Here is a 27103-nt window from a genome sequence, read left to right as displayed (position 1 = left end):
ATGGCACTGTGATGGGGAAGGAAATTTCAGAGCCATAATTGAATTAAGAATTACGCTATGCCCATGCTGGAACAAACTGTGTGAGATGTTGCCTCAACTGGCAGAACTATCCACATAGTAACTGGCCAGTCAGCACTTGCCATTCAAACAGGACATTAACATATTTCACATTACTGTTGACCGTTGTTATCATTTCTTCAGCCGCTGCCAGATTTTAATTTGCAAACAGGATCATAATGTTTATCAGGGTATTATTTCAGTTCCCAGGTGTAAAAGCACTGGTAAATGTGCTTCGTTTCGGAGCGGCCGAGGCCCATGCGAATCTCAGCCAGGGTGCAGGTGAAGCTGAGATGATCCAATTGGACCGCAATGTTCCAGGTCAACACGCTGCTTCTATAAAGGCACACCTGGGGTCAGGAGGTGGAGACACTGTCTAAAACGGTCCGCCTAGCAGGGGAGGAGAGCAGGATTTTAATCAGAGATAACTCTTATGAGGGACATGCAGGCAGGTGAGGAGGGAAAGGTTCAGAATGATGAAGGATGTCCATTGGCCCAGAGGCGCTATTTGCAGAAGGACTTTCCACTACAGTCCATTTCTGACCTCATCCTGCATGCTTCGGCAGCAAATTTCTCCATGTCCTGTCTGGAGTTGTTGACCAGTTCAAGCCCAAACTCACACTCAGATGCCCAGATTCCTTTCCACACAGGAATATTAATTGTTTTTATAGAAAAGTAACACAGAGTAAGCTTGTGTTCACATGCATGGTACAGCAAGCAGTGTCCAGCAGGGCAAAGTTGCCAAGTCAAGATTTACACACATAGAGTCTGAAACCACTTGTCCTAAGCAGGGTAGCAGGAAACTGGGCCTAACCCAGCAACACAGGGTGCAAGGCTGGAGGGGGAGGGGACACACCTAGGATGGGACACCAGTCCATCACAAGGCACCCCAAGCAGGACTGGAACCCCAGACCCACCTGAGAGCAGGTCCCAGCCAAACCCGCTGCACCACCACGCTCCCCACAGTCAAGATGTAGAGCTGTCATAATTAATACAGTAGTCTAAACTTAATAAAAAAATAAAGTTGCAATTCAAAACATTTGCATGAAATAGTGAGTAGTATCATATAAAACAGCAGGTTTTAAAAAATACAAATAATTGGATCAAATCATGACAAAATTAAATTATTATCAAAAGTACAGGGAAACAGGTATGTCAGGCAAAGGAAATTGCGGGACACAGCAGATCAGAGTCAAACAGGTCCAAGGTATTGTGTGAAGACCTGGGTCTCCAAGAGATAGTGGAAGGTCAGGAGATTTGGAGAACATATGATGTTCAGAAGAGAAGGAAGCTCTTTGCATGCCTTGGGTGCTGGGATAGACAATGAGCAACGAGTTTTAATGTGTCTGCGCAGAGGGACAGTGGTTATGTTGTGGACAGCAGGAGAGAGGACAAGTTGGAGGAGCGAGAAGCCTAGGAATCTGCAGGTCACACTGAGTCTTCAGCTAGGTCTTGGCAGCAGTGGAGAGTCACTGGAAACACTGGAGCAGAGCAGTGGAGTATAGAGAAAACTGTTACACACCAGAGGAGGAGAAATATTCGGGATCAGGAGGACAGGACAGATAGCAGATGTGGGAAGTCCCACCAGTAGGAAGTTACAGTGATCTAAACTAAGGGCATAAGCTTGAACAAGGTGTGCTGTGCAGCACAACTGTCAAAGAAGGGCAAGTTCTTCAGATGTTGTGAAGGTAGAATTGATGAGTGTGTATCACTGAAGACATGTAAAATTTATAAGTGAGAGTCATCCAGGGTCATGCCACACAGTTCTTCACATTGGGTGGGTGAGGATGAAAGGTGATGCTGCCCAGTGTCGTGTTTAGACAGAAGAGAAAAGCAGAAGGTTGGTGGACAATTCCCAATGTTCACAGGCTAAATTCAGAGCGATGGTCACCCACTCAAGATGTTTCAGAGACTGAGCAACTTGTCCAAGGCATAAGTATTCCATTAATCCAATTTCAGTAACCATGTGTCCCGAGAAGGGTTGCAATGAATGGGAGCCTGTCTTGGAAGCCTTGGGCGTAAGGTAGAAGGGGGGTACCCCTTGGTTGTGATGCCGGTCCATCACAGAGGCCTGAGGCTTCCTGGGGCAGCTGGTAGTGTAGTGGGTAGAGCTGCTGTCTTTGGACCCAAAGGTTGCAGGTTTGTGTAACACACTTGAGCAGTGTACTTTTCCTAAATTGCTCCAGTTGTTTAAATGGGCAGATAATTGTAGGAAGCTTAATGTTATAAGTTGCTTTAGAAAAAAGTGTCAACCAAATCAATGACCAAAATTTAAGTATTGGCAGCAGGAAATGAAATGAAAATCTGGGATTGTCTGGACAGAAGTGATAAGAGCACCCACATAATTATATCAGTGTATATAACAAATCCATGGAAATTGAGGAGATCCCAGAAGTCATACTTGAGGCACACCTGTGCAGCAGTTCAACAAAAGACTAAGTAGAATTTTGCGACTGATCAAATCTCAGGAATGACAACTTGTTGTTTGTCATCACCAATTCATTGAAATTTCAGGCTGTGCATTATGGTATGAAACACATGATAATGTTGAAAAATTAAGTAAAATCAAATTTTTTAAAAAGAAATGAGAATGAAGTGAATTTATTAGAGAAGAAGAAAAACAGGAAATTGTATAAAAAGTGAAAACGATAAATAAACTGTAATGGCCTTGTTATCTGTAGGTTTCCATTGGTATTCTCTTTGTCATGACCAGCACACAGTTTCAGCTGCAATTCCCATAGTTCCCTTAGGCCTGCAGGAATTCAATTTTGAAGGTAGTACTTAAGGGACCGAGGAGACATAAACGGCCAGATTCCCAAGGTGACGCTCACATCTACAGAAGAAAACCACCGTAGCTGCATGGTGACAGAGCCCATTCTGCGTTCAACCGGTCAACTTGAGCAGCAGATAGAGCTCATACCTGTGTAGCAGTTGTGCATTATGGGTACCCTGTCACATGTACGCACAACACCTGTCAGTATTTTCAGCAGTGGCAGTGCAGGTGAAGGAAGCCTTGAGTCCATTGCTGTTGAGTTTAAGGAGCCTAAACTAGATCCTTAACTACACCATCAACCAGCCATGTGTTTGCATGAGGAGGACCTCACCTGACCAGAATTCCAGCCAGACCAATAAATGGATAACGAAAGTGTCTCTGGCATGGATGTGTGGGATATTTAATCGCTGTTTAATTTAACGACACAACATCCACCTGTTGGCTGGGTGAAACACAGAAGATTATTGTCTTTGTCTTGGTGAGAAATTGGTTTGGTCACGTGCGTGCGTGCGTGCATGTGCGTGTATGTGTGTTTTTTTTCGGTATATTTCTGTGTGCTCAGTGTCATCTCTACTGATGTGTCATCATTTGTGCAGTGATACATCAGCAGGGGATTCATTGTCAGCTGTTCCTGTGACAGTGCGCCGTGTTGCTGAGCTGGTTAGTTTGGAGCACCAAAGAGCCAAGGCTTCGCTCTGCGCTGGACGGACGCCACGTGAACTGGGTTAATCACATTGCCATTAGCTCCAGTAAGCGATTTAACAGATACAGTTGAGCAGAAATTGTCCCCAGGACACATGGACACCTCTGACACTTGACCAGTCATCGATAACATGGACCGTGCTGTGTATTTTAGACAGAAGCCATGAAGAGCACAGGATCAATGAGTGTGTGGTAGTGAGAGGGGACAAGGGGACACTGATGGGACCTCTTGGAACTCTGAAGCTGTCTTGATGACATGTGGTCACACTGGAAAGTCTAGCAGTGTTGTCCCAGACGTGCCTTGGGTTCATTTGATCTGAATTTGTTTCCTACTTTCTCTGTCAGGTCCAAGGTCAGCCATGGATATTGGAGGCCTGGAAACAGCGGTGGCCAACTCGGCCTACGTGTCAGCGCGTGGAAGCCTGGATGGCAATGCAGCCGCTACCATGCGCGACAAGAAAATGCGCGCCAAGTTGAAGCTGCCCCACATCAAGCAATGCGAACATATGAAGACCACAGTGGACAGCGTCTTTGACAGCATGTGCGTCAGGCAGCCCATTGGCAAGCGCCTCTTCCAGCAGTACCTGGAAGATGATGCCGTTCACAAGAGCGCTGGCGAACTGTGGAAGGACATTGAGGACTACAACACGGCACAAGAGAAGGACCGCTTGCAGAAGGCCCAGAAGATTGTCAACAAGTACTATGACTCTGCCTCCAAGAACTTCTGCAGCTTCCTGGAGGAGAAGGCCATCGCCCGCGTCAAGGAGGACCACAAGAATGTCCGGGGCGACCTGTTCAAGGAGAGCGAGCAGCAGCTGCTCAAGCACTTGGAGGCCACAGCAGTGCAGGGATTCAAGGACAGCATATTCTTCCTCAGATACGTGCAGTTCAAGTGGCTGGAGAGCCAGTCAGTGACAGAGGAGTGGTTCATGGACTTTCGCGTGCTGGGCAAAGGGGGCTTCGGGGAGGTGCACGCCTGCCAGATGAAGGCCACAGGCAAGATGTACGCCAACAAGAAGCTCAACAAGAAAAGGCTGAAGAAACGCAAGGGCTACGATGTAAGATCACGTGTCACCTTAGCCCGGGGAACTCTCCCGTTCCAGCATTGCTTGTTTGCCCTGCTAGCTGCATCTTTCCCGGTCATGGTGGCCGACTGTAAGTCCTCACTGAGACCCTTCTTCTGTTCCTCTTTTCATTTGGTCTTGAAAGCCAGTAAAATGAGTGTACCTTACAGTCTGGGAGAATGGCAGTGTTCCTCAGTGTTGTGTTCTGATTCTTGATATCTCAAGCAATACAAGAATCAATGCATCTCTAGCTTTGCTTGGGAAAGGCACTTTAACTCAATGTGCTCCAATGCTTTATTGTCCTGCAACCCAGTCATTCATTTCTGTCCACTCTAGAGGACATATATTTTTAAGGTGTATCTCCCAAACTGTGCACTCTACAGTGTTAAGGCTAAATGCACCTTATAGAGGACATTCAATGTTTTTAAACGAAACCACATGTTTGGGAGAGGGGAGTGGAAAACCTTCCTGAAATCCTTGAAGTATATTCAATAACCTTTTTTGGTGGGTCTTCAAAGGGCGTAAAATGAGTACGGCCTTGAACTTTTACTGTGGGTCATTTAAAATATTAATAATGTACAATTGCTCTGGGGCACTGCCATTTATCAGAGACACTTATAAACTGTACTTGGTGATTCTGGTTATTCCAGTTTAACACTGAGATCCCACAGTGTAATGAGCTGCATCTTAATCACAGCAACTCCATTCTGACCTGGACCTGAACCTATAACATTTCATCCAGAGCTGAACCCCATCCTCGCTATGGCTCCTCAACTCGAAAACAACCCCCAGTTTGTAGAGTGTTCCGATGCATTTTGTTTTCATGGTAAATAATTTAAATCAGATTGGAAGAGAACACTTTAAAGAAGAGTCTGAACCAAGTTAAACTTAAATAAAAAACTGAAAAAACAATCAAGCTATATGTGCCTCCATGGCACCTAGTGTAAGAGCCTATGTATGAAGAAAAGCTTCAATCAAATCCTAATGCTACGCAGGAGGTCTCTTACATACTTACCATATGTTTTACTGCACCTTGATTAAAAAAAAAACTTGTTTGATCAAACTAATTTATCATGTCAGTGCTGCTTTTTCATTTCCGGATGAAATTCTCACTCCATCACCTCAACACCTGTGAGCTGAGCAATAGGAAACAGTAAAACGAAAAAATGCACCAGAGAAGGAAGAAAGGAAAGAGCAAAGCGGACATGAAGTAGGCAGGAGAAACAGGAAGAAAGACAAGGAGAGTGGAGGAGAAAGCAAGTGGGACCGAAGAATGAGGCGAGATTAGCCCAGTTATCTAAGTGCAGAGGATTAGTTTACCCTAATCACGGTGTATTTTCTCAGCACAAAGAGGCTTGCAGCTCTAAGAGACTCCACAAAGCAGCTCAGTTTGGGCCAGCGAGAGAGCCTATGTCCAAAGCAATTGGGCTCCTGCCTATCAAAGCATTAGCAGGTAATGGAGATTAACCTGTTGTTTACCTGCTGCCAAGCCCACCCAGAAGGCAGCTCCATGAGGATGCCTCTACAACACTGGTTTCCCCTTAGAAAGGGACAAAGTCATCTCTAACTCTGACTCTAACCCTAACTCTAACTTAAACACTGTCCCTAACTGCTCCTGATTGATTCGTCGCTTCCAGGGGACCTTTTTGTCCTCATGCCCAGAGTTGTGGGACATTTCTGCTCTCCATGGTGACTTAGCATATTCCTTTCAGAATTAACCAGCCGATGTCGGTTGTGTAGAAATTGGTCTGCTGGGCATGACAATGGATAAGGAAGTCAACTCATGACCCAGAAGTGTCAGGATTAGGGCAGAGTGAATCCAGCAGGACTTTGGAGTCCAGAAATGTAGTATGAAATCACTGCTTTGTCAAACATTTCACTGGCGGAAGACATATGTTTGATCCTAGATGTTTTTACAGTACAGTCATGTTCTGTAATTTCAGGGGTTCATTAGATATGATTGCCACCATGACACTGAGTAGATTTTTCCCTCTTCAAACAGAAGGTAATGAAAACATGGTAAAATGGGATAAAATGGTAAAATGTGTCCTGACCATTTTCCTTCCCTTCTTCGTCTTGAACGTCAGGGCGCCATGGTAGAGAAGCGCATTCTGGCCAAGGTGCACAGCCGCTTCATCGTGACGCTGGCGTACGCATTTCAGACCAAGATGGACCTCTGCCTCGTCATGACCATCATGAATGGAGGAGATCTCAGGTATGAAGCAAACACTCAAATGCAGAGTCCTGCTGTCAGCCCATTCAGTTCAGTGCAATGAGCTCAGTGATGTGTGTGTCACTTACACAGCTTCCTCTTATGCTACTTATATTAGCAGCACTAGCTAATGTTGTAGGTGGACCTGTGCTGCACCAAGAGATCATGGGTAGTCCCTTCAGAGGGGCTGGGTTCATTAGACTAGAGGTCAAACAGCTGTACACTCCCCTAACGGAAGGTGTCACAAGGACCAGGAGTCAAAGGGTAAAAAGAGTCAAAGGTCATCTAAGGTTTTTAAGGATGTCAGCAGTTAGGATGTGTTTTCAACATTTCAGCTATTCATGTTTCTCAAATATCTAACTAAAACAAAAGAAAAAAGGGCTTTAACCATGAAAATGCTCTTGCCAAGTTTAAAATGGAAAAGGATGAAATGAGACTGTGGAAGGAACATGACAGCACACTCTTTGGCCAAGTTCAGCATCAGGACCATGGAAATAGGACCTCTGGTGGGAGAGGGGATCTGCAGACATCCTGTTAGATGGACTTGATCTAAAGGAACCAGAGCTTAGGCTTGAACCCAGCATTTCAACCTGCTCTAATCCCACACTAATCAGCCTAGACAGAGCAGCCACACAGTTTATCAGCAGGCTGGGCTTTCAGGTCATAAACCGTGTCCTTCGTGGTCTGACTCCTGCCTGCTTCTCCATCAGCTCACCTTCTGAAGTCCCAGACAGTGCATGACGGTGATGTCTAAAGAGAAGAATGTGGCAAACGATATGAACCTATTATGATCCCAAGACAACACCATCAGCCATGAAGTTATGATATAAATATCATCTTTTCATTCCTTGTTTTGTTTCGGTGTTACGGATCTCCGCTTTCTCCCTCCTTTTCCTACCAGGTACCACATCTACAATGTGGACGAGAAGAACCCAGGCTTCAATGAGACGAGAGCCTGCTACTACACAGCTCAGATCATCTGTGGTCTTGAGCACCTCCATCAACACCGAATCATCTACAGGGACCTGAAGCCTGAAAATGTCCTGCTGGACGACGCAGGTGACAGTGGTCTCCCCGTCAATCATCCCCCATTCTTGACCCCATTCCAGCGCTGTTTCTTTAAAATAGAAAGTCGGCTGAGTCGGTACAAAATAAATATACATGTGTCCCTGTGCGGGGGCGTGGTGGCACAGTGGGCTTGGCCAGGTCCTGCTCTCTGGTGGGTCTGGGGTTCGAGTCCTGCTTGGGGTGTCTTGTGGCGGACTGATGTCCTGTCCTGGGTGCGTCCCCTCCCCCTCCAGCCTTGAGCCCTGTGTTGCTGGGTTAGGCTCCGGTTTGCTGCCACCCTGTTCGGGACAAGCGGTTTCAGACAGTGTGTGAATGTGTCCCTGTGCCCAAATATTAAGTTAAGATCACGTTCACGTGTTTGTGAATACGTACCTTCAACATGGCAGTGTGCCTGCAGAAACATTCAATACATAGAGCAACATCAGAAGTGGTTGGGTTACATACAGAATGTTTTGAGGACGAGTAAATAAAACACACTGTACAGTATGACTACGAAGTACAGTACAATTACTTACATAGGAGTATAATGCATGACTATATGTAAGTAAAATGGGTACAGAGATGGAAATAGCAGTGGGATTAAACATAAATAGGAAAAAACATTAAATTAGTTTGTAGCTGAATTCCGACTGTGGAATTTTAATGTCCATCCGGATATGGACTATGATGTGCTCTTCAGAGGCCGATAAGGGACACCGACTGCAGGGTAAAACCGTTTCTGACCTTTGCCCTTTGGGTTCATGGGAGAGATTTCATTAGAGAACTGAATTTGTGTTAGAAGATGGCGAGTTGGGTACTAAGCCCCTCCTGCACTGGGCCTCACTGCCGCAGTTCACTTCCAGGACATGTGCGCATCTCCGACCTGGGCTTGGCTGTGGAGCTGAAGCCGGGCAAGGACAAGACCAAGGGGTACGCAGGAACACCAGGTCAGTGCCCTCAGCAGGAAGTCACCAACCTGCATGCAAGGATGGGGTGCTTCGAAGCTCGTAAGATCCGGAAGTTGCTGGTTCAAGCCCCAGTCTCAGCTCACGCAGTGCTATTCCTCAGGTACCTGGCCTGAACTGGTCGTGTAAAAGTACCCAGTTCTATAAACACCAACCTCTTTAAGGAAAAGCATCTTACTCATCAACAATATGTAAAAACATTTTACCAGTTTACTGGGACCTGGAAGGACACTCAACTGTTGTAAATGTTTGTAAAAATATGTTAAAGTTACTAATGATAAAGAAACTGTAAAAACACCAGTCTATGCAGAATAAATATAAATACAAATGTCCCCCTTGCGAGTTAATCCTCCCTTTGCATCTCCCCCTTGTTCGTGTAGAATTCCTCTCAGTCCAAAGACCTGCGTTTCAGGCGAATTGGAGACTCTAAATCACCCATAGAGTGTGTGTGTGTGTGTGTGTGTGTGTGTGTGTGTGTGTGTGTGTGTGTGTGTGTGTGTGTGTGTGTGTGTGTTACCCTCCTGTACCGTACAACTCTCTTTACTGGAACTGGTGTACCCTGGGTGATTACTGTACTCGACTGTACTAGTTGAGTGTACCACCCAGAGCGGCAGTAAGCAGCACCAGTACTCGAGCTGCCCCAGTGTTGCCCCATAACTCTATGGAGCTGTCTTCAGGCTTCATGGCTCCGGAGCTGCTGCAGAACAAGGAGTATGACTACTCTGTGGACTACTTCACGCTGGGGGTCACACTCTATGAGATGATCGCTGCCAAGGGGCCCTTCAGGAGTAGAGGGGAAAAGGTAACGCCACTGTATTTTTTAAAAAATTCCCTCATTATTTTTATACTATATATTTATTTTCTCTCTATTGACTTACAGTGATTTACCCCTTTATACAGCTGAACAATTTTTACCGGAGGAAGAACATTGCTCAAGGGTGCTAGAGCAGGAGGTGGGACTCAAACCTGTTTCCTTCAAGTGCACTGCAGTGGCTCTAGTCACTAGACTCCCTGCACAAGGAGGAAAATTTGATATTGTTAATTACACACACATATTGGCTGAAGCCGCTTTTTCCCAAGCGGGGCCGCGGTGAGCCAGAGCCTAACCTGGCAACACAGGGTGCAGGGCTGCAGGGGGAGGGGACACACCCAGGATGGGACACCAGTCCGTCACAAGGCACCTCAAGACGGACTCGAACCCCAGATCCGCAAAAGAGCAGGTCCTGGCCAAGCCCACTGCACCACCATGCTCCCTTATTGTCAATTAGACCAATCAAATTAAAGACCAAAGTCTGCTAGGTGTTCTTAACCATTATTTATCTGACACTTTTGTCGAAGGAAACATGCAGTGATTTACTGGTTTATAAAGTAATTCAGGGTAAGTAACTTGATTAAAGGTTCTACAGCAGGAGGTGGGATTCAAACTCACCCTTTTTGTTTACAAGGCAACAGGTGTAACTGCTGCACTTCCTGCTGTCCTAAATGAACAGGCACTGGGTATCTTCTATATGCCATTTAGCTCACAACTCTGAACATGCAGTCAGAGGACCTTTTGTGATTGGGGTTGATGTGCAGCTCTACTGTTAGCACGCTGAGAAAATGCCATTACTGTCATGTGTAAATATAGAAGGTCCTTTGGCCCAACCCAGGTGGACAACAATGAGGTGACCAGACGCATCCTGTCCGAACCAGTCTCGTACCCCGACACTTTCGGAAAGGAGTGCAAAGACTTTTGCGAGGGGCTGATGGAGAAAGATCCGGAGAAGCGCCTTGGGTTCAAGAACAACAGCTGCGATGAGATGAAGAACCAGCCCTTCTTCAAAGAGCTCAACTGGGGACGCCTGGAAGCAGGTCCTACTTCCTTTCTCACGACAACAGGACAACACAGCACGTCGGTGGTCTTTGAGCGACACATTCTGACATCTCTTGTTCTGTTTGCGCTCCACACAGGAATGCTGACCCCTCCCTTCGTCCCAGACCCCAAGATGGTGTACGCCAAGGACATTGATGACGTGGGGGCCTTCAGCACCATCAAAGGGGTGGTGATGGATGAGAAGGATACCGAGTTCTTTGATGAGTTCTCCTCTGGGAACATCCCCATCCCCTGGCAGGAGGAGATGATCGAGACGGGTGTATTTGGCGAGCTCAACGTCTGGGCAGAAAAGGGCAAGTTGCCCCCCGACCTTGACCCCAACTTCGTGGAGGCCAAAGGTGGTGCCTGCGTGTTGCTATGAAGAGTCCATCAGATGGCGCCATGGAGATGGGTGGAGGTGCACACATCGCGTGCGGCGACAACCAGCCAGAAGCAATCCGTTTCCACGGCGCTCTCCAGTTCTGCCTCTGTCCGAAACGTACTGTCTTGCCCATAGAAACTGGTGTCGAGGAGAGAGACGAAAACCAGAAGTCGACACCAGCTGAGAGGAGCGAGACGCAGCTCTAGTTTGAGTCCAGGAACCTTTGAGTCCTCAGAACCTTATCTTGACAACCCTAGTTAAAAAAAAAAAAAAAAAAAATCTGTCTAGCTCACAGTTCTTGGGTTTGCGGACGACCGTGTCCCAGGTGACCTCTTGTGCGACCTTTGAGCGACAACTGGGAAGTTGAGGTACGGGGACGAGGTCCATGGAGTTGGGTTTGAAATGCCGTGGAGAACCTGGAGGAGTGACACGCTGCATTGCCTCAAAGCCAAAGAGGAAAGTAGAAAGTTAACAAGGATAAAACTCGTCTTAGGAAAAACAGTCTAAAACTACATCAAAAAATAAATGAAAGAAATGATGTTTTAACGGTATTTAAAAAATATTTTAGGCAATCAAAAACGATGAATGTGATGGAGAAAAGCAAACTCTGCTTGTGTGTGAGACTCTGAGAAAAGGTTGACACCACTTTATGAGATGAACGTTTTGATGGCGACCCTGGGGTATCGATGTATTTGCTGTGCTGAGCGTCGGGCATCCAGAAGTAGAGTGTCGCCCAAATGTTTACGAACCGTATCTTTGGATGAAGCACAAGGTAAAGAGTGGCGATCACTGATTTTATTGTTTCTTTTCCTTTCTGCTAAAAAACAGATATTTGGTGCATTTGAAAACTCGGCTTAATCTACGGATGGTTTCTGCACCTGGTGTTACCGTAGGAAAAACCCAGGGCCGACCTTACCGCGGGACAGCGTTGTACGCACACGTGCATAGATCAGTCAACATGAGCACTTTGTATTTATTGCTGCCGTCGGACTTCTTTCAGCTGTCATGGGCGTTTTGAAGTTACCATCTATGACTTTGAGCACATAGCTCTCAAACCCGGTACCGACTGGGCATGACGCGATCCCCTTAGTGGACAGTGTGAATTACAGGCCAAGCTGTCGATGCTCTGCCAGAATCGGTGCTGTTTGTTATACGACGAAACGCTTTGTCCACTTTCCAGGAAGACTCTCTTTTTTAGCTGCCCGGCAGAAGAGGCTTAATAAATGCGATCATAAATGGGCTGAAAATGAAGTGCACAACAGCAGGCGGCTCTTCGCTCACCCCTCACCACTCAGCTCTCGTGTAAATGTCCCCAGGTGAGCGACAGTGACGACGGATGAGCTGTGTCGGGGCACCGCACCGTGTGCTGTCCATCTGGGTCGCCGTTTCAGTCTAAAACGAGAGAAAAGGAATATATATTTTTAGAAGAAACAAAAGACGGTGTATACAGATGCATAAATCAAAAAAGCTATACTTTTGTAGATAAATGCAGACTACAGGTGGTTATACTGAGAAATGGTTTTTTTAGATTGAAGGCAAATAATATGAATATTGTAATTATATAAAGGAAATGCCAGAAACCTAATAAAATCTGTAGAAGTATTTATGCATGTTGTGTAGTGATTATTGCTGAAAAGTTATTACTTCCCAGTTATAACATTATAAGGGGTGCGGTGGTGCAGCGGGTTGGCCCGGGTCCTGCTCTCTGGGTGGGTCTGGGGTTCGAGTCCTGCTTGGGGTGCCTTGCGACGGCCTGGCGTCCCGTCCTGGGTGTGTCCCCTCCCTCTCCAGCCTCACATCCTGTGTTGCCGCGTTAGGCTCTGGCTCCCTGCAACCCCGTATGGGACAAGTTGTGTGTGTGTGTGTGTGTGTGTGTGTGTATATATATATATAGAACAGAGAAACAAGAGAAGTTGTGATACTGAAAGATTTTATCAGTGCGGGTTAAGTGCTCAGGCTAAACAAAGTCCTGGCCAGTGTGTGAGAAAGAAAGAGAAAAAGAGAACAGGAAGCAGGTCAAGGCTCACGTGCTGCAGCCTTCAGGTCAGTCACTCACAAACACTGATGGAGCCGAAGGTTCGAAAGCCTGGACCAGGTGAGTGTCACACTTGTGGGGGGGTTGCGCTGTTTACTGTTGTTTACTGGCTATTACACATACACACACACAGACATACACACACACACACACACAATGGGAGATGTTGATCATAACAATAAAATAACAAAAAAACTGCAGTTATCAGTAAGAGCTGCCGTGGGGGTTCTGCGGAATGAACCTAAATGTGACCGTAAAGGTTTCAACCTAATCAAGTGTGTGTTCTATTCCACAGTGACCCAGAAGTGTGTTTCTGTTATTTCAGTGCAGAGTGTTGCAGCATCTCATTAGTCATTAAAATTACTTGAGAGCAAAGACATGCAGAACATCATCACTATTATTTTTGTTATTATCCTTCATTTACTAGACTTCTTTTTCCAACGATATTTACCATGTCAAATAATTTCTCTTAAGTGATTTACCCATTTATACAGCAGGGTAACTTTTACTGTCTAAATTCAGGATAAGTACATTGAGCAAGGCACTGCAGCAGCATATGGGATTCGAACCAGAAACCTTCTCACCTGAGTGCACTGGGAACAACACTAGTGGTCCAGAAGGAAAGCTTTATGCCCGATGAGACACAAAAAGTGTCAAATTCTCCTTCAACTTTAGGCTTCATGGAGTTTAGATCCAGTGAGTGGGGAGGTCATGAAGGACACACACTTACAGCGCAAGTCGCTTTGGAGCAAAGCTTGGCTAAAAAAAATTAATGTCAGTTTTGTCCAGAGTAGCTGATGATTCTCTCCAGGATGAATCGCTATGTTAGGTTTGTATGCTAAACTAGTTACAGTGATTTACTCTTGTATACAACAGGGTGTTTCACCAAAGCACTTGAGGGTACTTGATCAAGGCCACTGCACCAGGACATTGCAGTTGCAAAGCAGCTGCCCTAACTACTACTCCCCCTGCTGTCCTCACAGAGATGAGCACCTTTACAATGATTTGTACAGCTGGGTCATTTTTGCTGTATCAGTCAAGGGCAAGTGCCTTGATCAAGGGTTCTGCAGCCATGGGCTTCACTTGAGATGTTCCCCTTACTGTACAATATATGGGGCAGAACTACACCAGCAGGGTGACTTCCTCTGAAATAGAGGAACAGTGAAAGGAGTCCAGCCAAAGGCAGAAGCGACACACAGATCAATAGAGAGGGACGTTGCCCACCGTGCTGTCTCTTGTGAGCACTGGTGGAAGTGCGGGACAAGGGATGGTGGAGGACGGACAGCCATTGCGATTTTCTGGAAATTCTTCAGGTGGCATAATGGTTACGATGAACAGGACCTGCAGCTGTATCAATATCACTTAGATAGATAGATAGATAGATGTGCTGGATTTTTGTAACTGTATCTCTAACATCTAAATACTGTTGTTCACTGACTTTAAATATCAGTGTTGATGTAATGCAGTGATTTATTGAGTAAATGATGTCATGTTTTTCGTCTCCTCCCATCAGTCGTGCCTGGGGTGCTGAGCAGATTCCCTCACTGACCAGAAGCCGGTGTCAGGACCTCACCGTCGGGTTTAACGGCACAAAGCAATGTCCCTCCCCGGGACTCCATCTGTACCGCGATGCATCCATCCTCCGACCCCGCAGCCCCGTCTCAAGCCGGCCGTCCCCAGGAAGCCAGCATTCCTGAGCAGCTCCTACCCACCGCTGCTGGCTGACATGGGCCTTGAGGGTTACGTCAAGCGCATCGTGCGCCAGTTCAACCGACAGATCAGTGCCACAACTCCCATGGAGACGAAAAGGGGGTGTCCTTACAGCGCTGGATCCCTGGGGTCGACCTCCAGGGGTGGGGGATTGAAAGATAAGATTGACAGGACAGCAGGAGGAGACGGAAGCACCAAGTTGGGTCTGCACTGCGTTTCTTACTATATTTCCTATAATAACAGATGGACCAGGGGGTGCGGTGGCGCAGTGGGTTGGACCGCGGTCCTACTCTCCGGTGGGTCTGGGGTTCGAGTCCCGCTTGGGGTGCCTTGTGGTGGACTGGCGTCCCATCCTGGGTGTGTCCCCTCCACCCTTACACCCTGTGTTGCCAGGTTAGGCTTTGGCTCCCTGCAACCCTGTATGGGACAAGCGGTTCGGACACTGTGCGTGTCTACACTCTGTGCCTTTGGCCTTTAAAAAGGAGAAACAGGAAGGAATGTACATCTGTGATTTTGAACTTCTTACCACGGTAATGAAACAGTAATTAAATCGTTTCACCGGTCCTGTTTTCTCATTGAACTGTGTTAAAAACCAACATAAGTCTTTATTTTTCATTAAGGTTTAATGCTCCTTTAGCCACATTCTTAAAGAACGTACAGTTTATTAACTGTTCATGTGCTACATTTCCTGCCCGGGTCCGTAATGATTTGTGTCGTGTCGTGTTGTGACGACTCCTGGCGGAGGGCGGTTCGCAGCTGGAGGAGAAACGGTTCCTCGCACCCTGGTTGTGCAGACAGGCAGGTAAAGGAGAAGCTGACGCAAACAGAAAGACGAAGTTGTTCTGCCAGTTGCTGTGGCAGGAGGCCCGCGAGTTGTTTCAGGACGTTCGCACCTTCAGAGGGTCGCGCTCAGTACCGCTTTATGGGAAACACGACAGTTTCCAGTTGGAGAGCCACTGCCTTGCCGCGTAGGTATTTACTGTGTTTTACCTCCACCCCGTGGAACCCCGCTGACCGGGGTCCTGTTGTAGATGCCGTCCTCGAGGCGTCAAAGTGCCTAGAGGTTGAAGCTCTTTGACTGGATCTTTCTCTTCCTCCCTGGGCGATGCAGGATGCCAGGAGCCAGAGTGTCCAGGGTTAGAACAGTCATCTATCTACTCGAACATGACTCCGCAGTCCTGGTCAGGGAGGGACAACCCCAGTGACTGCCCACCGCCCGTGCCTCCCCGGCAGCGGTGCAGCGACCTCGTTTACATGTCTGCACCCCCAGGTATTGTTCGGTCTCTGCATTCACTTCAACCAGGGCTGACAGGAGCCACAGCGGTTAAGGAACTGGAGATGTAGTTGTACCCTGTTGCAGAAGGTACAGCAAATACTCAGCTGAGTCAACAGGAAGAACTGGTACAAAGTTAAAAAAAGTTAATTAAGCCTTTGGTTCACTAAGCAGCCATCATGAAATGTTCACTTCAGGGGAGAAGAAGGACGGAAACCAAAGTCTGGAGAAAGTGGACATGTTTCGGTATGACGTTTGACTTTTTCCCCTGCAATGCATAACTGTTACTAACAGCGCCAAGAGCTACAGACAAGACACATATTCACACAAGTCAAACAACATAAAACTAGTACAAAATGTATATGCATGGCGTAAGGTGTCAAATGTTGCTTCTATACTAACCCAAGTCACATCTCCGTACAGACACCTAATTTGGAGATAGATAGATAGATAGATAGATAGATAGATAGATAGATAGATAGATAGATACTGATCCTGAGTGAAATTACCAGCAGTGTGTTCTTCTTTGTCTCAGACCAGCAGCCCCTCACACCAAGAGCACCTCGATTGACTGGGACTCCCAGCTTCAGGACGGTACTGTCCCCATGACGTCTCATTGCCCTGGGCTGACATTCCTGTGGGCTCCGCACATTTGTTTTTTCCCTGGGATGACTGTCGCCTAAGATTTCATCTTTATCGTTTTCTTTGTTTCTTTTTGACATTTTGGGATTTTTTTCCTGCTCTGCATTCCTCTCTGATCTATTATCTCTTAATCTGACCACGTTCAAGGTTTTAATCCCACTTCAGTCACATGAGGTTCTTTTTGTTTCTTCCAATTCCCCCTAGAACCTCTGTACCAGACCTACAGGGACATGGTCATCACAGAGGAGATCAAGCGCCAGACAGTTTGTCGCCTGGGCAGGTGTGCAGATGATCCCATTGCGTGGCGGACAGGGGAGAAGGGAGGCGTCGGCGGGACGTTGTGGCAGGAGCTACCGGCAGTGAGACACAGTGGGGTCCTGGAGCAGCTCAGCCCTGCAGAGTGCAAACGCCAGGAGGTGGGGGGAGGGGGCATTTATATTTTACGTTTACTCCTTTGGCAGACAGTTTCTCCAAAGTGAAGTACAACTAAAAGTAAACAAAAGTGCAGCAACAACCGACAGCAAGCTTAAGACATAGACACAGGTTTATGGAAACACTGCTAGTGTGTTTGACATCACCATGTTGGTGGTTCAGATCCCCCCAGTAGCTCCCATTCCAAGAGCAAATATACAAATAATCAGAGCAGATGGTGGTATACTTATTTATGGAGCTGTCAGGAGATCAGGAGAGAAGTGTCTCTCAAAAAGATGGGTTTGAGACCCTTCTTCAATTTGGAAGGGATTCAGCAGCTATGAGGGACACAGGGATCTCATTTCACCACATTGGGACAAAACTGAGAATCTGCAGACTTGATATTGGACCCTTGTCAGTGGTACCACCAAGCAGCCAAAAGTGGAGGAGTACAGCAGGTCCAGGAAAGTGGAGGATGGAGGCTCAGACCAGTGACTGTGATAACATCTCCTCATGTATGTTTCCGGGCCAAGTATGTTGAATGGCTTTTTGGTGCCCCCATCTCTCCACAGAGCATGTTCGAGGTGCTGACTTCAGAGGCCTCGTACCTGCGTTCTCTGCGTGTCCTCACGGAACACTTCATGGAGTCGCGGGACCTAGACGAGACGCTCATCATCCGCGACAAGAAGACGCTGTTCTCCAATATCCTCCGTGTGCGGGAGGTCAGTGAGAGGTGAGGAGTGCTGGGGTGCAGCTTGGGACTTCGTGAGCAGCTGTCCCGGGCATTTCGCATCCCTTTGCATTTAGTAACTGGTGTATTTATGGCTCCAGGTGACGTGAACTTCCACCCACATAATAGATAAATGGAGACAACCCCAGGCAGAGGCCCTCTAAGGCCTGAAGGGTTTGAACCTAAAGCAGAATGTTCTAGATGCACGTTTCCCCTACGTCCCCACTGCTCTGCTACCTGTACAGTAAAGGGACTGAAATTAATTGCAGAACCAAGTACTTTTGCATCGATTAATCTCCTCACCTCTGCTTGCTCCGTACTGAACTCCCTCAGAGCTGCTGAATCCCTCTCAATATTCAAAAAGGGTCTTGAACCCTTCATTTTCAGAGCCTCTCATGGTCTCCTAACTGCTCCACAAACTCACGTCACTCCATCTGTCACCATCACCTCTGCACTCCCTTTCAGTTCTATATGGAGCTGCTCTATAATGCTTGTCTCTTGCTGATGCACTTTTCCTTCCTCTGAGTGGACGTTGCTTTGGAGAAAAGCGTCTTCTAAATGAAGAGATGTCGACGTAAATGGGAAGGATCTTGCACTGAACCCGTGGCCACCTGTATCTGGGACAAATCCTAGGCCCCACCCCAAACACTCAATGCTCTGAATGCAGGTTCCTGAAGGACCTGGAGAACCGCGTGGAAGAGGGACCCGTGATCTCAGACATCTGCGACATCATCTGCCACCATGCCGAGCACAGCTTCCGCATCTACATTGACTACGTGCGCAACCAGACGTACCAGGAGAAGATATACAGCACCCTCATGTGAGAATCCAGCTAACCGCCGTTAGCATTGTGACAGCACCGAGGGCTTAGCTGTTTGGCTCAGTCTGCATGGAGTTTGCATGTTCTCCCCGTGCTTTGGAGAAAAGCATCTGGCAGATGCATAAATGTGCGTGCGTGGGCTTCCTCCGGGTACTCTGGTTTCCTCTCACAGTGAGTACTCTAAATAGTTAGTAGTGTGTGAGTGGGTGTGCATGTGCAAAAGTGCCCACTGACAGACGGGTGTCCTATCCACGGGTATCCTACATATCTGGGATAGGCTCTGGACCACTATGACCCTACACTGGACAAGTCATTGATAAAATTGTGTGAAAAATGTACAGTAGATTATTGAGATGATCAATAATCAATTAATTTTATCATACTGTGCACCAGGTGGCTTTAGTGGTTAGAGCCTTTAGACTCAGAGTTTGCAGGTTCATATCCAACCTCCAGCTCCAGCACCCTTGAGCAAGGTACTTATCCTAAAATTGCTGCAGTAAAATTACCCAGCTGTATAAATCGGTAAATAATGGCAAGTAGCTTAACATTGTAAGTGGCCTTTGAGAAAAGTGTCAAATGAGTAAATCAAATGCGTACATCAGTGTAAATAGATTAACAGTGTCAGTCGCTTTGGAGAGATGTGTCAGGTAAATGTAGAGTAAACCAGCCTTGCGTTATGAGTATACATGGTGTGCTCACATAGTCGTCGTTATTTATGTTCACCCAAAGTCAGCATTGCTCTGCGTCGTCTGCTTTCACTTCCACCTCCTCAGCCCGAGCGATAGGGGCCCTTCATAGGAAGCCTGCCTAATGTCGGAGTGGCTCCTTTACAAAGTTACACCATCGTTACACTGCTTGCTTCACTGCCGTATTATAGGAAGAGTCATCATAAAGACCCCCCCATCTCCCTACCTGTCTGACATTGTGCCGCAGCTCAGTAGGTATCAAAGTGCTTGACAAAGAGCAGCCGAACAAGTCCTTTGTGTTACGGTTTGTCGGTCATCCAAATCGACGTCCTCCTCCACCCTTACAGGCCTCCTCTCCTTCTTGACCCCTAACAGGCAGAGGAACACAGAGTTTGCTACGGTGATCTCGCGGCTGCAGGACTCCCCGCGGTGCCAGCGTCTGCCCTTCGTCTCCTTCTTGCTGCTGCCCTTCCAGAGAATTACTCGCATCAAGATGCTGACCGAGGTAAGGCAATTCTCCATTGCGATCGTCACGGTAACCAGCAACCTCATAACCCTGGCCTTGAGCTTCCTCTATGTTTGTTTTTGCTCCAACCAAGGCCATAAGTAACTAAGAAGATGTGGAGCAGGTGTTCATATCTAAGAATTTGTAGGGCTTCTGCAATGTACACCATGGGTCTAAGCCGCAGATGACAAGTAGGACGGTGTTTGGGTTTTAGCGGAAGCGGAGCATCTGCTATAGGGGTCATCATCATTGACACAGTTTAAGAACTATGCTATCAGTAGACACTAAGTGTGATGTTTTCAGAACATCCTGAAGAGAACCCAGGAAGGATCGAAGCAAGAGCGGACGGCCTCGGAAGCGCTGGCAGCCGTGTCTAAAGTAAGACATCCCACCACTCCGTTGCCCCCATAACCCCTGCAGCAGTCCAGAGTATGAGTGTCAGTGTTGTCCAAATAGTGTGAATATCAGGAAACATATTCTGTCTTTGCAAGGGACAATAACCATTAACTTGATGTCTAGAGTTAAAGGTCCACGCCCGCAAACATGAGCACTAGCTCAGTGACTAGTGAGCAAACTCAGCTCTCCGCTTCCAGAGCCGAAGTCGAGGTGCTTCCTGTACCCCGTGTTCTGCCCGCGGTAGTTTCCTCTTACGAGGAAGGCTGTAATCTCAGCCATCATGTGATTTCATTAAAAAAAGAAGCGGCACGGAAAGGTTCATTTGCAGAAGTGAGACTGAAAGATGGAGGAGGGCCGGACTCTGGTCAAGTTCAGTACCTTTCATTTCCATCGTGTCCTCACTCCCCTCTTGCCAGATTGTTAAAGACTGCAACACGCAGGTGGGGAAGATGAAGCAGATGGAGGAGCTCATTCACATGGCCAAGATGTTGGACTTCAAGAAGCTCAGAGTGAGTGTCCAGCAGGAGGAAAAACCACTGCAGCTGAGAAACTAGAATCTGGTTTGCAGACTGATGTGTTCCATCAGCCCACTGGCCAGTGGTTCATACTAATGGCCTCAGGTCCGAAAACTGACTTACAAACTTTTCTGCGATACAGACTTATGAATGAGGAGCTATTATTTTTTTTAAAAAAAAAAGAGCGGTAGCATACATCGGAGAAATGAGCAAATCTGACAAAAGTGCATGATGGGAATCAGAGAAGAAGCACTGGCACCTAGAACAGCCCCACCCACTGCTGTGATGTTGGAAACGTGTTGGGATTTTGTATGAAATAACCACATGAAGCCAGTTAGCGGTCAAGTGCGAATGACATCCGCAGGCTGTAGCGGTCATCTCCCAGAACCGATACCTGGAGAAGAGGGGGGAGCTGCAGGACCTGGCCAGAGGGAGCGCCATGTTCACCTTTCGCTCAAAGAACACAAACATTTACCTGCTGCTCTTCAACGACCTCCTGATCCTGACCACCAAGAGGTGAGCAGCCCAACGTCCTCACCTGCAGCATTTCAGCCACCCTGATTAAGCTCCATTTACTGTCACTTTGTTCCCATCCAGACATTCCCTCTCAGTTGTGAAAAGCATGTTTAGTTATTCATCTCTCTGACACTTTTCTCAAAAATGACTGACAGAGTTAAGCTGCTTGCACTGATTTACCCATTTATATAGCAGGGCAGTTTTTTACTGTATCGGTTCAGGTACGTACCTTGATCGAGGTTATTGCAGCAGGAGGTGGGATTCAAACCTGTGTCATTTGGGTTCTTTGAGTCCGAAAGTGGCGACTCTAACCACTATGCCACCTGCTGCCCCCCCAGCATTTGCAGCATTTAATAGAATTTATGTGTGTGTGTGAGGGTGGGCAGTCTGGAGCAACAGGGGAAAGGGATCAAATGGCCATGGCTGGTCATGGAGAAGAACCAACAGCAGATCCCCGCTTCTTTATCCACAGCAAACATTAATATAATTTCGCTTCTAGAAAGAAAAAGAAGCATGTAGAAACAGACAGTTGCTCCGAATGTGCAGAAGAGCAGTGGTTTAGGGTTAACTGTGCAGCTTTTCTTACGTCTGAAAACAGCAATATTGCTCTGCTGACTTTCACGCTGCTCTTGCAGCAACAGCCCTGACCGCTACGTCGTGATCGACCACGCTCACAGGTCACTGGTCCAGGTGCAGTCCGTCGCAAAAGAAAGCCAGGTGTTGAAGAAATGTTTTTTCCTCATCATGCTGGAAAACCACGAGGGCCGGATGACCAAGCGCCTGCTGAAGGCCCCCACGGAGTGAGTGCGACTCCCTCGGTTTGTGACCAGTCGCTCCGTCTGTCGCAGCACCTTACAGCGAGCGCAGCTCAGTGGTCTCTGTATTCCTCCATCCAGATCCGACAAGCACAGATGGATGGCGGCTTTCCCCAACCCGACCACGCCGAAGGACGATCTAGAGGAGGTGGTGTACGAGGACTGGGGTGAGTGTTCTATTTTCTGAAAATGACTTCGTAGTGGAGGAAAATGACCTGTGTTTCCAATTGTTGCCACTAGTTGGCAAAAAAAATGTACTAAAAACTCAGTGACACTGTGGGTAGGGGAGGCAGCCTCACAGAGCTGTTCAGGACCAGCTCCATTCAGCACATTTTTTACAATAACTGTTTCCAAGACTTTTACAGAAAGTATCCAGTAAATAAATAAAGGCACATCTTGAGTACACTTTTTTGACTGCAAACTGAAAGTGACCAGATCCTGACATTTACTTACTTAGCAGATGATTTTCTCCGAAGCAACTTCCAATGATCTCTGTGTAGTGTTATCAGCCCACACACCTTATTCACCGTGGTGACTTACACTGCATCACTCATCTATACATCAGTGGGACACACTCTCTCTGTCACTCACACACTATGGGGGAACCTGAACAGCATGCCTTTGGACTGTGGGAGGAAACCAGAGCAGCTGGAGGAAACCCACGCAGACATGGGTAGAACATGCAAATTCCACACAGACTAAGCAGGGACCAAACCCACATTCTCTTGTGCCACCCAGGTGCCGTGAGACAGCAGCGCTACTCTCTTTGCCACTGTGCCGCCCTGCTGACAAACATTGTGCATGTTTATGTTGAGGTATAACCGTACATACAGTACATCTGTTTCGATTTCGAATTGATATTCTCAGCTGATGTGAATTAGCCTGGTTTAAATAGCAGCTGGTGAGCCGTAGCAGCAGCGGAAGCCTCTTGGTGTGAAGTCTTGGGGTGCAAAGACAAGGGAGTCTCCCTGCAGGAGGCCTCCGCCACTACGTGAACTCTGTGCTCGCCGTCATGTTCCCTGAGGGATCGTGTGTCAAACATCAAAGTTGTCTACAGTAACCGAACTGTGCGACACCACCACCCGAGACTCAGGCGCTCCTGCTGCTACAGTAACCTGATTTATCCTCGTCTGTCAAACCCTCCATCCTGCTCCAATTTCTCCATGGGACTCTGGAACTGCCAGGCTGCTGCGAGAAAGGCTGACTTCATACCAGTCTACGTGTCCCATCTCTCACTGGACCTCCTGGCCCTAACTGACGCCTGGCTCAACCCAGGCAACTCAGCCACACCCACAGCACTCTCCATTAACTACTCCTTCTCTCACACCCCTCGTCCCTCCAGCAGAGGTGGAGGCACAGGCCTGCTCATCTCTCCTAGGTGGTAATATTCTGTTCCCCCTCTCCACCTGCATAACCTGTGTTCCTTTGAATGGCATGTCGTCTCTATCACTGCCCCAATCACTCTTGTTGAGGTTGTTCTTTATCACTATCCTGGCCCTCTCGGCTGCTTCCTGAATGACCTAGACATCTTGTTGAGCTCTCTCCTAGGGTACAACACTCCGTTGATTCTCCTGGGTGACTTCAACCTGGATGTTGAGGACATTCATGCAAGCGGCCTTCTGTTGCTCCTACAGTCCTTCGATCTCTCCCTGTCCCAATCCCCTGCTACTCACAAAGCACGAAATTGCCTTGACCTTGTCTTTTCCCGTAATTGTGGCTGTCCCGTTCTCTCTGTCACTCCGCTGCATGTCTCTGATCACTTCATCTCCTTCCAGCCCTGCATCACCACTAATCCCTCACCTTTTTCTGCACCTATTGTCACCTTCCCCCGCAACTTAAAATCTCTCTCGCCTTCCTGCCTTGTCTCTGCCACACTGTCCGCTCTCCCTTCTGCTGCACAATTCTCAGATCTATCTACAGATGCCGCTACTAACACTTTCCTCTCTGCCCTATCTTCCTCTCTTGACTCTGTCCACTGTCTTCCAGACCAGCACGCCCCAGTGCCACCCAGTGGCTGACTGATACATTACGTACTAACAGGACCAAACTCTAGGCTGCAGAATGATGATGGTGAAAATCCAAGACTCACACGGACCTGGATGTCTACAAACAACTCCTAACTACTTTTCACTCTGCTGTCTTCTCAGCTAAAACTACCTTCTTCCATAAAAAAATACAATCTGCAACTAAAAACCACACAGACTCTTTGCCATCTTCTCATCCCTATAATGTGTCCTCTGCCGCCCCCTCCTCCTTCTTCTCTCGCTGCTGATGACTTTGCTTTGTTTTTCACAGACAAAGTCGATGCAATCACAGGCAAGTTCTCAGCATCACCCTGCCCTGTTCGGGCTGGACTTCCCTGCGAAGTCACGCTCTCCGAATTCAAGCGACTCTCAGAATCTGAAATCTCCAACCTCCTGATACCGCACAGAGCTACCACTTTCTCGCTTGACCCGATCCCATCGTCACTCCTACAGACCATCTCCCTGAAACTCTCCACCTTTATCTCCAAGATCATTAACTCCTCGCTCTCCTCTGACTGCTTCCCATCTGCCTTCGAAACTGCTCTCATTTAACCTCTGGTAAAGAAACCCTTCCTGGATCCTAACTCGGTCCAAAACTACAGGCCAGTCTTCCTCCTCTCCTTCCTGTCTAAAACTCTAGAACAGGTGGCCTGTGATCAACTATCTGAATTCCTCACCCGGAACCATTTCCTCGATGGATATCAGTCTGGATTCACAGTTGGTCACTCCACGGAGATGGCACTCCTGGCAGTGTCTGACCTTCTCCAGTTGGCCAGAGCGGCCTCCCTCTCCTCGGTCCTCATGCTTCTTGACCCATCTGCAGCATTCTACTCTCCTCTCTTGGGATCAACTTGGGATCAAAGGAACAGCACTAAGATGGTTTGAGTCCTACCTACCTTACAGATCCTATCAAGTGGTCTGGCGGAGCTCCTGTTCTTCTCCGTCTGTCTCAACTGGTGTCCCGCAGGCTCGATACTGCGTCCTCTGCTCTTCTTGATTTACGCCTCCTTCCTTGGCCCTGTCATCGCCTCCCATGGATTCAAATACCACTGCTACACTGATACCCAGCTCTTCCTCTCCTTTCCACCTGGAGCATCAGACATTTCCACACGCATCGCTGCCTGCCTGTCGGACATCTCTGCATGGATGTCTGATTACCACCTCCAACTCAACCTCTCCAAAACAGAGATCCTAAACCTCTCAGCTGACCTGTCCTCCTGTCACGATCTCTCGATCAAAATGGACAACTCACTAATTTTGCCTACCTCCTCAGCTAAGAGTCTGGGAGTGATGATCGACTCAAATCTATCTTTCTCTCAGTACATCGAAGCCACAACCCGGACCTGCAGACACATCCTGCATAACGCGTGCAAGATCCATCCTTGCCTCACAACAGACTCTGCTCAACTACTTGTCCAGGCCATGATGACATCCTGTCTGGCCTTCCTGCTACTGCCATAAAACCTCTACAGCTGATACAGAATGCTGCCACCCAAGTTGTTTGACTTGCCAAAGCGCTTGCATGCATCTCCTCTACTTGTTTCTCTGCATTGGCTTCCTATAGCCGCCCGGATCAAATTTAAGACCCTGGTTATAGTCTACAAATGCATCAGCAGAACTGCTCCCAGCTATCTACAAGACTTGATCAACCACTATACCCCAGCCAGTCTGCTATGCTTTTTCACATCTGCCCGCTTGGTGGTCTCACGCATGAAGGGTAAAGCATGGAGGTTCTCTGTTTTGGCTCCGTTGTGGTGGAGCAACCTCCCTCTCTCACTCAGAACTGCTGAAACTCTGTCCACATTTAAAAATGGTCTGAAAACTCACCTCTTCCAGACTCATTTTGCCCATGATCCCTTAAGGTCATGTAAGGAGTAAATGTTCATGCACCATAACTTTAAGATTATGCCTGGATAAGCCTTTATGGAAGTACTCCTGCAATGTATGTAAATCTTTGTGGATCTCAAAAAAAAATTAGGAGGAAGATGGTCAGGAACTGTTGACATTCTGAGTTTTATGCAGCTACTCATGTGAACATTAGTGCATATGGTAAAATTGTACTTACATATGCAACTATGTCTCTCTTTCGCCTAATATAATGCACAAATTGTATTTTCTATGAGATGGATGTTGCCTTAGAGAAAAAAAAATCTGCTAAAGGAGTAAATGTAAATCTGCAGTCATCTTGAAAACATTTAGCCAAATGCTTTTATTGGAGGCCTTCACTTTCACAGACATGTATGGCAATAAAGTGTGCTGGGGAATCAGACTGCCCACAGGTGCAGTGTGTGCAGCAGTATGTTGCTCAGCAGACAGATGAGCTGAATCTGGAGCCAACGGACATCATAAATATTGTGCGCAAGACCAACGAGGGTAAGCAGTGTGATATAAGTAGTAAGAATGTTTTTGGGTGAATACTGCTCCTGAGCTTTAGTGGATATCTATGAAAATGTTAAATTACAGTAACCGATAAGAACATTGGCTGCAGAGCTGTCCATCTCCCTTACTACTGGCAGGGTGGTACGAAGGTGTGAGGCTCTCAAGCGGAGAGGCGGGTTGGTTCCCAGCTGCCAACGTTGTGGAAATCACCAATGAGCACGTGAGGCGCCGCAACTTGCGGGAGCAGTACAGGATCGCCCAGGCCACAGCTCACCTGGAGAATACCAGAGCTGGGAGCAGATGTTAGGAGTACACACTCCTTCCTGGACCTACAGTAATTACCTCTAGCTAGTAGTTACCAGATAGCCATGAATTATTGAAATAACGACTTTCCAGCACACTAATCCCCCTTATTGCCTGTTACTGGTCTTACTATTCCTGAAAATGGACTGAATTTAAGCAGATGACAAAACTTATTTGTTTCAAGCCTATCTTGAAGTTTCTACACAGTGTGTAACATGACAGGGGAAACAGTAACATTGCATTGTTTGTGACTGTAAGGCTTTTTTTTTTTTTTTTTTTTTTTAAACCC

General features: G+C 47.3%; 2 protein-coding genes across 2 annotated transcripts; both read left to right on the top strand.

Annotated features, from left to right (window-relative positions):
• The first annotated feature begins 3891 nt into the window (after window positions 1-3891).
• On the top strand, window positions 3892-11054 carry grk1b (G protein-coupled receptor kinase 1 b). Its single transcript, XM_018726189.2, has 7 exons — window positions 3892-4590; window positions 6684-6811; window positions 7710-7867; window positions 8719-8802; window positions 9498-9622; window positions 10470-10671; window positions 10771-11054. The coding sequence occupies exons 1-7, from the start codon at window positions 3892-3894 to the stop codon at window positions 11052-11054; spliced, it is 1680 nt and encodes a 559-aa protein (XP_018581705.1).
• A 4861-nt stretch (window positions 11055-15915) lies between these two features.
• On the top strand, window positions 15916-27089 carry LOC108918706 (rho guanine nucleotide exchange factor 15-like). The gene is made up of 14 exons (XM_018726187.2): window positions 15916-16069; window positions 16270-16318; window positions 16608-16666; window positions 16919-17130; window positions 17698-17858; window positions 18523-18675; window positions 19737-19866; window positions 20170-20244; window positions 20679-20771; window positions 21142-21293; window positions 21929-22093; window positions 22190-22275; window positions 26401-26505; window positions 26649-27089. Exons 1-14 carry the CDS (start codon window positions 15964-15966, stop codon window positions 26816-26818), a joined length of 1716 nt encoding a protein of 571 aa, XP_018581703.1. The 5' UTR covers window positions 15916-15963; the 3' UTR covers window positions 26819-27089.
• Window positions 27090-27103: the final 14 nt, after the last annotated feature.

This window comes from Scleropages formosus, chromosome 21 (assembly GCF_900964775.1).
Source record: "Scleropages formosus chromosome 21, fSclFor1.1, whole genome shotgun sequence".
Classification (NCBI taxonomy): domain Eukaryota; kingdom Metazoa; phylum Chordata; class Actinopteri; order Osteoglossiformes; family Osteoglossidae; genus Scleropages; species Scleropages formosus.
The sequence above is the reverse complement of the archived record's forward strand: the minus strand, read 5'-3'. Positions and strand labels throughout refer to the sequence as shown.